This window comes from Babylonia areolata, chromosome 35 (assembly GCF_041734735.1).
Source record: "Babylonia areolata isolate BAREFJ2019XMU chromosome 35, ASM4173473v1, whole genome shotgun sequence".
In the NCBI taxonomy this organism is placed as follows: domain Eukaryota; kingdom Metazoa; phylum Mollusca; class Gastropoda; order Neogastropoda; family Buccinidae; genus Babylonia; species Babylonia areolata.
Genome location: NC_134910.1, coordinates 6,999,941 through 7,012,153, shown reverse-complemented (window position 1 = coordinate 7,012,153; position 12,213 = coordinate 6,999,941). Strand labels below are relative to the sequence as shown.

The window sequence follows — 12,213 nt, the reverse complement described above, 5'->3', positions numbered from 1 at the left end:
AAACACAACGAAAATAAGATCCATAATTTAGGGATAGTCACATTTATTCAACGTCATCCTGCTCACTGAATCCACTAAAATCTTCGTCATCAGTGTCCAAGTTGAAGAGAACCAGCACAGCTTCCTCCGCCATCTTGTCACTGACTTAGCCTCGCTTTCACTTCATGAAGGTGGAGGTCGCTGCTGGTTCGTCGCTTGCACTGTCGTCTGCTAGGTCGATCGCCTTCAATTTGAAGGCTGCATCATAGGCATAACGTTGCGTTTTCGGCATGATGAGGGTGTACGCTTGAGCAGAGTAGAACTGAATGCTGATCTGAAGGCTTTAATGTGTGCAGATTTGATTTATAAAACGTGAACAGTTAGCACACTATCCTGAAGCTCATCCAAAAATTCATGGACAGAAATCATGATTTTGGTGAGTTGAAGGGTAGCTAAGAATAGACGAGAACGTGACACTCGCGGGATCGTTAAAATCCGCAAATAAGCCGCATCACTGTATAAGCCGCAGAGGCTGAAGCTGGGGTAAAAAGTCGCGGCTTATAGACCGAAGTTTACGGTACATCGGTGACAAGTGAATAAAAAGCAGCAACTGCACTTCAGTTTCACACCACACTGGCCTCATTTCATGTTCAACAGATTAGGGGTTGATAACCATCCACTGCAAACTGGATGACAACAACAAAAAATGATAATAATAATAAGAAGAAGAATAACTCCATCACTACCCTCTCCCAGCATGCCTTGTTTTGATCTTGAACTTGGGGGGAAAAGAAAAAAACAAAAAAACCCAACCCACACACACACTCCAAACAAGCCAACAAGACAACACACACGACTCCTTCATTGACCTCAATGCCCCCCCCCCCCCCAACCCCCACCACCACCACTCCCCCAGCGCCCCACACTCCTTCCAAGTGAGTGTTCTGATCCCCCCCCCCTCCTCCCCCCGCCCCTCCTCTCCTCACACACACTCTCGACTCCCTGCCGAAGGTGTCAGCCCCCGTACCTGTGGATGCATTCCCTCTCCTGCAGGTAGGCCATGCCGCTGGCAGCATCCACGCACATCTGGGTCAGTTGTCGCCTTGTCTGCTGCTTGCCCTGCGTCTGCAGAAAGCCCAGCAGCGCTCCCCCTGCAAAGGCCACCACAACCGGCATTGAAGAGGTTAATTGCAAAAAAAATAAAAATAAAAACAAGGTCACAACAACTGGCACTGAAGAGGTTAATTGCAAAAACAAAACAAAAATAAGTCCACCATAGCCAGCACTGAAGTGGTTAACTGAAAAAACAAAACAAAAATAAGTCCACCATAACCAGCACTTAAGAGGTTAACTGCTAAACAAAATAAAAACAAGGTCACAACAACTGGCACTGAAGAGGTTAATTGCAAAAACAAAACAAAAATAAGTCCACCATAGCCAGCACTGAAGAGGTTAACTGAAAAAACAAAACAAAAATAAGTCCACCATAACCAGCACTGAAGAGGTTAATTGCAAAAAAAAAATAAAAACAAGGTCACAACAACTGGCACTGAAGAGGTTAATTGCAAAAACAAAACAAAAATAAGTCCACCATAGCCAGCACTGAAGAGGTTAACTGAAAAAACAAAACAAAAATAAGTCCACCATAACCAGCACTGAAGAGGTTAACTGCTAAACAAAATAAAAACAAGGCCACAACAACCGGCACTGAAGAGGTTAATTGCAAAAACAAAAGAAAAATAAGGCCACCCCCAAAATAAATCACATGAAGAAACATAACTTCCAATGCGATAATGAAATTTGCAAACTATTTCACACACACACACACGCACATCTAAAATCATGAAAAATAAACAGATGTGCCATCAACAATATGCAGACTATACACACACAAACATGTGCACACACACACACACACACACACACACACACACGCAAGAAAAAACATCCCACTGATACATACACATCCAATAGTTACACACACACACTTACACACAATAACACACATTCTCTTTCTCTCTCCTTCACACACCCACTCACTGGGCACAAAAATGACACACCCCTCACACACACACACACACACACACACACACACACAAACCAGCCAGAATCTGGCACAAACTCCACACATGTGACACAAACTCCACAAACACAAACTCCACACACCTGACACAAACTCCACAAACACAAACTCCACACACCTGACACAAACACAAACTCCACACACCTGACACAAACACAAACTCCACACACCTGACACAAACACAAACTCCACACACCTGACACAAACTCCACAAACACAAACTCCACACACCTGACACAAACACAAACTCCACACACCTGACACAAACTCCACAAACACAAACTCCACACACCTGACACAAACACAAACTCCACACACCTGACACAAACTCCACAAACACAAACTCCACACACCTGACACAAACACAAACTCCACACACCTGACACAAACACAAACTCCACACACCTGATGCAAACTCCACACATGTGACGCAAACTCCACACATGACCTCCACACACCTGACGCAAACTCCACACACCTGACACAAACTCCACACACGACCTCCACACACCTGACGCAAACTCCACACACCTGACTCAAACTCCACACACAGCATCCACAAACCGGACACAAAATCCACACACACAAAATCCACACACCTGACAAACGCACCACTCACCTGGCACATAATCCACACACCTGACACACACACACACCACTCACCTGGCACAAACTCCATGACAATCATGACAGGCTGGCGCTGGGCAGCGATGCCGATGAAGGAGACGATGTTGGGGTGGTTGTACTGCTTCAGGATGCGGCCCTCCATCAGGAACTTCTTGCGCTGTTCTTCCGACAGAGATTCTTTGCACTTCTTCACCGCCACCACCATGTTGTTCGGCATGTACAGCCCTTTGTACACCTCCCCAAAGTTGCCCTGCCACAGACATTTGGCATCGATGCTTACAGTCAGCCAACTGCACAGGGTGTTATCGAGAATGCCCTACTGAATGAAAAAAAAAAAAAAAAAAAAAAAAATCTAACCCATTCAGCTGTGGGGAGTTGATAAAAGTCTCAGCAGGCTTCCCTGCCACTTTGATGCGGTGATGGCGCCTGGTGGGTAAAGGGTGGAGATTTTTACGATCTCCCAGGTCAACACATGTGCAGACCTGCTAGTGCCCGCTTCGTGTGTAAACGCATGCAGAAGATCAAATACGCACGTTAAAGATCCTGTAATCCATGTCAGCGTTCGGTGGGTTATGGAAACAAAAACATACCCAGCATGCACACCCCCGAAAACGGAGCATGGCTGCCTACATGGCGGGGTAAAAACGGTCATGCACGTAAAAGCCCACTCGTGTACATGCGAGTGTACGTGAAAGTTGCAGCCCACGAAAGCAGAAGAAGAAGAAGAAGAAGATGCAGTAAAAGAATGAGAAAAACACACACACTGAAATGAACCGCTTTTTCCTTCAAACTGACATGTGTTGACAAAGCTGGAAATACCAATAACTTATAACTTTTCCAATAATAATTCATAACTTTTCTATGGCACGATATCCAGTACTAATGTTGCTCAAAGCGCCTTACATCATTGAGCCAGATATAGACATAACATAAAACATTACAACAGCTCAATCCAATGTGTTCACAGACTGAATTAAAAAAAAAACCATGATCCACCAAACAATAAAAATATCAAGTAAATAATGCTTAGATTAAAAAGAAATACATTCCTTAAAAATACACATTTTTTAGACACACACATATATATGCGCACACGCTCACACTTGCACACACACACACACACACACACACATGTACGCACACACGCACCCAGACACATTAAATATATCAACTGCACTAAAACAGGATTACGTGAGTATAAATATCTCTAGCATAAAACTCTAAGTGGCGAACAGACTTTGGACTATCCATCGTGCTGAGTACAGAAATGTTTGCGGAAAAGATGCATTTTCAGATCTGACTTGAAGGTCTGGAGATCAGGAGCATTTCTGAGGGACGATGGCAAAGAATTCCAAATTTGGGGTACTTGAGCCCTATAAGACATTTCCCCTGCATATTTTAAATTAATTCTTGGGACTTTAAGTAACAGTTCAAAACTGGATCTTAGCGTTCTACATGGTTCGAAAGTTTCCAGCACAGAGAAGAGATATGGGGGAAGAGATTCATCAAAATGTCGGAAGGCATGTGTCACTAGTTTATAGTGAATGCGGGACTGTACAGGAAGCCAGTGTAACTGATGCAAAAGAGGTGTGACATGATCAGATTTCTTTTTTGCTAGGACAAGTCATGCAGCATTGTTCTGTACTTTCTGTAGTCTAATAAGAGAGGAAGATGGTAAACCTAAGGTAGAATTGCAATAATCTAGTCTGGACAGGACAAAAGAGGAAACCAACTGAGCCATGTTTTTCTCCATTAAGTATGGTCTGACTGAGGCTAGTCTGCGAAATTGAAAATTGCATGAGCGACACAGGGATGAAAGGTAAAAACAGCATGATGTAGAAGTTAGATCCAAAATAGACTGAAATCGACCGGGTTTTCCTTCAAACATGTGTTTCCTCCAAATTAAGTGTCAACACATCCAGAAATACTGTACAAGTTAGTTCCCTTCCCTTGCAGTTTATGCGTATGTTGGAATATGAAAACTGTCATTAATGAGAAAAATTTTGACACTAGAGTAAAGCTCGGACGCAGAGCTAAATGTACTAAAGATCTGCCAATCTGAAATGCACTGCTGCCTCCATTAACCCTTTCACCGCCAGTCAATTTAGAGTACAAAATTCCCTTGTGGTATAAACACATTGGCTAAGAACTGTCGCAGACTCCCCCTGCGATGTATAGAAAATACGGCCTATCCTACCACCGAATATTAAGAGCAGTAGGTTCATGGATAACAGACCAATCAATGGTCACCTTTCAGTGACATGGGTCCTCTACCACGCCTGTGCATAAATGCGAGCTTGGCGGTGAAAGGGTTAAACTGCGCAGATCATCAACATTTCCCCGTTTCAAAAAATGTCAAGAAAGGAACAGAACAGGCACAGTAAAATTGCTCGAGCAATACCAAATCCACAAGGAAGCTTCTCAAAGTTCTTTTCCACACACCTGCTAAATTTGATCCAGCGAGAAAACAAATGCTTCATACAAGTAGGATATAACAACCCTCTCCACCCACACCCACACCCACACGCCCCAACACCCACGCTTCCGATCTTCATCTCCAGGTGGATGTGGTCATTGAGGAGCTCCCAGTCCTCGCGGGGGACCGCCCTCTTCAGGATGACCTTGGACATCTTGGTCACTGGCTGACCGGAGGCGTGCTGCTGTCGGATCAGCTCCGGGATCGTAGGGTACGATTCCCTCTCAAACCTCCATTCCTCAGTATCCTGCACACACACACACACACACACACACACATACACACACACACACACACACACACATGCACTCACATCTCAGCAACTTTTTTTTTTTTTTTGGTCACAACAGATTTCTCTGTGTGAAATTCTGGCTGCTGCTCTCTCCAATCCATGGAGAGAGCGTCACTACACTGAGAGCGCCACCCGTTCCCCAAAAAATTTTCCTGCCTGCAATGTTGTTTTCCTATCGAAGTGGATTTTTCCACAGAATTTTGCCAGGGACAACCCTTTTGTTGCCGTGGGATCTTTTATGTGCACTAAGCGCATGCTGCAAACAAGACCTTGATTTATCGTCTCATCCAAATGACTAGCATTCAGACCACCATTCAGAGTCTAGTAGAAGGGAAGAAAGTACTGGCGACTGTCGTATTCGAAACAGCCCATTTTAGATTTGATATCTGAATATAAGGGTTTGATGCTGTTGTCAGGCAGAAGCAGATATAAATGCATATTAAGTTTATAGTGAGTTGATGTACAAGAGTTTTTATGTTTTTTTTATATTGGAAAAAAAAAAGAAGAAAATGTTGTGTCACATGATATATAACCGTGCACACTGCGGGAGGATAAAAGTAGCCACCCAGATGTGTGTAAGCGACTTCTGGCTAAAACTCATGGAGCAAGAGGCTTGCGCCTTCTCCTCTCCTTCACTGCTTCTCGCTTCAGTCTCTTTCAAGCAAAACCAAACACATTTTCCACACAACACGCGCGCACGCGCCCTCTCTCAGACGGACGGACGGACGCACGCACGCACGCATGCACGCACGCACGCACTCTCACACACACACACACGCACACACACACACACACACACACGCACGCACACACACACACGCACGCACGCACGCACACACACACACACACACACACACACGCGCGCGCGCGCACACACACGCACGCGCACACACACACACACAAACACACACACACACACAGTCCTACCTCATCCTGTTGGATGATGAAGTGTTTGTGTCCCTCCCAGTAGACGGACAGGACGTACTGAGTCTCGCTGGTCACATGGTTCTTGCTCTCCCGCACCAGGTAGGCTCCGTCCTCTGCCAGCAGACGTTGCACCTCCTCCCGCGGCAACACGCCATGGAACCACTCCTCGTCCTCTATGCGCCCCGACCCCACCGACAGGTTGTCCTGGGAAGGAGGCAACAACACACACACCTGTCATGACGACCGCTTTTTATCACAGCAATCATTATGTCACCGACAGGTTGTCCTGGGAGACAGGCAACAACACACACCCCTGTCATGAGGACCGCTTTTTATCACAGCAATCATTATGTCACTGACAGGTTGTCCTGGGAGACAGGCAACAACACACACCCCTGTCATGAGGACTGCTTTTTATCACAGCGATCATTATGTCACTGACAGGTTGTCCTGGGAGACAGGCAACAACACACACCCCTGTCATGAGGACCGCTTTTTATCACAGCAATCATTATGTCACTGACAGGTTGTACTGGGAAGGAGGCAACAACACACACCCCTGTCATGTGGACCGCTTTTTATCACAGCAATCATTATGTCACCGACAGGTTGTACTGGGAAGGAGGCAACAACACACACCCCTGTCATGAGGACCGCTTTTTATCACAGCAATCGTTATGTCACTGACAGGTTGTACTGGGAAGGAGGCAACAACACACACCCCTGTCATGAGGACCGCTTTTTATCACAGCAATCGTTATGTCACTGACAGGTTGTACTGGGAAGGAGGCAACAACACACACCCCTGTCATGAGGACCGCTTTTTATCACAGCAATCATTATGTCACTGACAGGTTGTACTGGGAAGGAGGCAACAACACACACCCCTGTCATGAGGACCGCTTTTTATCACAGCAATCGTTATGTCACTGACAGGTTGTACTGGGAAGGAGGCAACAACACACACCCCTGTCATGAGGACTGCTTTTTATCACAGCAATCGTTATGTCACTGACAGGTTGTACTGGGAAGGAGGCAACAACACACACCCCTGTCATGAGGACCGCTTTTTATCACAGCAATCATTATGTCACTGACAGGTTGTACTGGGAAGCAGGCAACAACACACACCCCTGTCATGAGGACCGCTTTCTATCACAGCAATCATTATGTCACTGACAGGTTGTCCTGTGATACAGGCAACAACACACACATCTGTCATGAGGACTGCTTTTTATCACAGCAATCATTATGTCACCGACAGGTTGTCCTGTGATACAGGCAACAACACACACCCCTGTCATGAGGACCGCTTTTTATCACAGCAATCATTATACAAATACAACTGCTTAAACACCAGTTCACCAGTCATTCACACGCATGCATGGCTCTGACTCTGAAGGCAAAGCCGACATGTAAGTAGAAAGCCAGAGACACTGTAGACTGCAGGAAGAGGGAGAGGAGAAAGGTTGGATAGAAGCAGATTCTAAGGGCAGACTTGAAAGAGCTCAGTGACGGGCGCAACAGCCGAGTGGTTAAAGCGTTGGACTGTCAATCTGAGGGTCCTGGGTTCGAATCATGGTGACGGCGCCTGGTGGGTAAAGGGTGGAGATTTTTACGATCTCCCAGGTCAACATATGTGCAGACCTGCTAGTGCCTGAACCCCCTTCGTGTGTATATGCAAGCAGAAGATCAAATATGCACGTTAAAGATCCTGTAATCCATGTCAGCGTTCGGTGGGTTATAGAAACAAGAACATACCCAGCATGCACACCCCCGAAAACGGAGTATGGCTGCCTACATGGCGGGATAAAAACAGTCATACACATAAAAGCCCACTCGTGTGCATACGAGTGAACGCAGAAGAAGAAGAAGAAAGAGCTCAGTGCAGAGATTCGACGAAGCGAACATGGGAGCTAACTGAGTGTAAGGTCCAGAGACAGAGAAAGAGCGGCAGCCGGCTGTGGAGTGTTTGAGTCTAGGAACCCAGAAACAAACAGAGTGGATCTGCAGCTGACTGATGAGAGAGCAAGATGGGGTGTGGAGGCTATGGCAGTCACGGAGATATCTTCTTCTTCTGCTTCTTCTTCATTCGTGGACTGCAACTCCCACGTTCACTCATACATACACAAGTGGGCTTTTACATATATGACCATTTTTACCCTACCATGTAGGCAGCTATACTCTGTTTTCAGGGGTGTGCACGTTGGTCATGTTCTTGTTTCCATAACCCACTGAACGCTGACATGGATCACAGGATCTTTAATGTACGCATTTGATAATCTGCTTGCGTATACATACAAAGGGGGTTCAGGCATAAGCAAGTCTGCACATATGTTGACCTGGGAGACTGGAAAAATCTCCACCCTTTACCCACCCGGCGCCGATAGCGAGATTCAAACCCAGGACCCTCAGATTGAAGGTCCAACGCTTTAACCACTCAGCTATTGCACCCGTCACAGAGATATAAAGTGGCGGTTTTTTTGTTTGTTTTTTTTTTAATTTGCAAGAGAGGAATGGTGCACTTATACCTGTTCTTTCTGAGGACCAGTCAGGTATCAATATCTCGTGCGCACTGAAAAGAGTGACAGGATGAAGCAGGCATGCCTTACAGAAGAAGAGTTCCTGTAGTCGAGGCGAGACAGAATGAGAGAACGATGACTTTAGATGCTGTGTCCATGGACAGGTATTTTGGAGAAAAAAAAACCCAACAACTGCTGCATAATAAATGACAGTGGCAGGATAGACAACAACACTTTAGGCGGCACGACATAGAGTGGACACCTCCACTGAACACCCTCCTTCCTACCTCAACACTGAGCAATTAGGTCATCATTCCTCCTGGATACTTCCTCAACACTGAGCAAATTACATCATCATTCCTCCTGGATACTTCCTCAACACTGAGCAATTACGTCATCATTCCTCCTGGATACTTCCTCAACACTGAGCAAATTACATCATCATTCCTCCTGGATACTTCCTCAACACTGAGCAAGTACATCATCATTCCTCTTGGATACTTCCTCAACACTGAGCAATTCTGTCATCATTCCTCCTGGATACTTCCTCAACACTGAGCAATTCTGTCATCATTCCTCCTGGATACTTCCTCAACACTGAGCAATTACATCATCATTCCTCCTTGGATACTTCCTCAACACTGAGCAATAACGTCATCATTCCTCCTGGATACTTCCTCAATGCTGAGCAATTCTGTCATCATTCCTCCTGGATACTGCTTCAACACTGAGCAATTACATCATCATTCCTCCTGGATACTTCCTCAACACTGAGCAATTATGTCATCATTCCTGCTGGATACTTCCTCAACACTGAGCAATTCTGTCATCATTCCTCCTGGATACTTCCACAACACTGAGCAATTACGTCATCATTCCTCCTGGATACTTCCTCAACACTGTGCAATTACATCATCATTCCTCCTTGGATACTTCCTCAACACTGAGCAATAACGTCATCATTCCTCCTGGATACTTCCTCAACGCTGAGCAATTCTGTCATCATTCCTCCTGGATACTGCTTCAACACTCAGCAATTACATCATCATTCCTCCTGGATACTTCCTCAACACTGAGCAATTATGTCATCATTCCTCCTGGATACTTCCTCAACGCTGAGCAATTCTGTCATCATTCCTCCTGGATACTTCCACAACACTGAGCAATTACGTCATCATTCCTCCTGGATACTTCCTCAACACTGTGCAATTACATCATCATTCCTCCTTGGATACTTCCTCAACACTGAGCAATTACATCATCATTCCTCCTGGATACTTCCTCAACACTGAGCAAATTACATCATCATTCCTCCTGGATACTTCCTCTTCCTCAACACTGAGCAATTACGTCATCATTCCTCCTGGATACTTCCTCTTCCTCAACACTGAGCAATTACGTCATCATTCCTCCTGGATACTTCCTCAACACTGAGCAATTATGTCGTCATTCCTCCTGGATACTTCCTCAACAATGAGCAATTACTTCATCATTCCTCCTGGATACTTCCTCAACACTGAGCAATTATGTCATCATTCCTGCTGGATACTTCCTCAACACTGAGCAATTCTGTCATCATTCCTCCTGGATACTTCCTCAACGCTAAACAATTCTGTCATAATTCCTCCTGGATACTTCCTCAACGCTGAGCAATTATGTCATCATTCCTACTGGATACTTCCTCAACACTGAGCAATTACATCATCATTCCTCCTGGATACTTCCTCAACACTGAGCAATTCTGTTATCATTCCTCCTGGATACTTCCTCAACACTGAGCAATTACATCATCATTCCTCCTGGATACTTCCTCAACACTGAGCAAGTACATCATCATTCCTCTTGGATACTTCCTCAACGCTGAGCAATTATGTCATCATTCCTACTGGATACTTCCTCAACACTGAGCAATTACATCATCATTCCTCCTGGATACTTCCTCAACACTGAGCAAATTACATCATCATTCCTCCTGGATACTTCCTCAACACTGAGCAATTACGTCATCATTCCTCCTGGATACTTCCTCAACACTGAGCAAATTACATCATCATTCCTCCTGGATACTTCCTCAACGCTGAGCAATTCTGTCATCATTCCTCCTGGATACTTCCTCAACACTGAGCAAAGCACGTCATCATTCCTCCTGGATACTTCCTCAACACTGAGCAAATTACATCATCATTCCTCCTGGATACTTCCTCAACACTGAGCAATTACATCATCATTCCTCCTGGATACTTCCTCAACACTGAGCAAATTACGTCATCATTCCTCCTGGATACTTCCTCAACACTGAGCAATTACGTCATCATTCCTCCTGGATACTTCCTCAACACTGAGCAATTATGTCATCATTCCTCCTGGATACTTCCTCAACAATGAGCAATTACATCATCATTCCTCCTGGATACTTCCTCAACACTGAGCAATTATGTCGTCATTCCTCCTGGATACTTCCTCAACAATGAGCAATTACATCATCATTCCTCCTGGATACTTCCTCAACGCTAAACAATTCTGTCATCATTCCTCCTGGATACTTCCTCAACGCTGAGCAATTATGTCATCATTCCTCCTGGATACTTCCTCAACACTGAGCAATTCTGTCATCATTCCTCCTGGATACTTCCTCAACACTGAGCAATTCTGTCATCATTCCTCCTGGATACTTCCTCAACGCTGAGCAATTACATCATCATTCCTCCTGGATACTTCCTCAACGCTGAGCAATTACATCATCATTCCTCCTGGATACTTCCTCAACACTGAGCAAATTACATCATCATTCCTCCTGGATACTTCCTCAACGCTGAGCAATTATTACTTCATTCCTCCTAAGGAAAGAAAACAAGAGAGGCAAGGCCTTCAAGACTCACTTGTGATACACTTTAAAAAAAAAATCCAAGTTTTTTATGTATTGAGTATAATTTCAAAATGTAATGTTTAAGATGAGAAAGATCAGTTTAAAGCAAATTAAGTCCCCTTGCATTAATTACAGAGTAATTTCCCTTTTTTACTATCTGCACCAAAACGTTTGCAAAATAAATAAAACTTGCATGCTTAGCAAAAGAAGTTCCTGTTTGAACAAAAAATGATAATAATGACTGCTCTTGTTGTTGGGTCAGAATATCAGATCAAAGTGCCAAGTTTAGAGAATACAAAAAATGTAAATATAACAGTAAATGCAGTTTGGATATAATTAGGCTTCATTTTCTTTTTCTTTTTTTTGTGCCCATCCCAGAGGTGCAATATTGTTTTAAACAAGATGACTGGAAAGAACTGAATTTTTCCTATTTTTATGCCT

The 12,213-nt window shown here is 44.6% G+C and overlaps 1 protein-coding gene across 2 annotated transcripts in view; it reads right to left on the bottom strand.

Moving 5' to 3' along the window:
* The window catches only part of LOC143278073 (tyrosine-protein kinase Fer-like), a 49,555-nt gene that overhangs the window by 12,564 nt on the left and 24,778 nt on the right, over window positions 1-12,213 (bottom strand). For both annotated transcript variants that reach the window (XM_076583105.1, XM_076583106.1), the window contains exons 11-14: window positions 6,385-6,588; window positions 5,230-5,412; window positions 2,726-2,939; window positions 1,007-1,130 (exon numbers count right to left, since the gene is read on the bottom strand). In XM_076583105.1, the coding sequence (XP_076439220.1) occupies window positions 1,007-1,130; window positions 2,726-2,939; window positions 5,230-5,412; window positions 6,385-6,588 (725 nt within the window). The remainder of the gene's footprint in view (window positions 1-1,006; window positions 1,131-2,725; window positions 2,940-5,229; window positions 5,413-6,384; window positions 6,589-12,213) is intronic.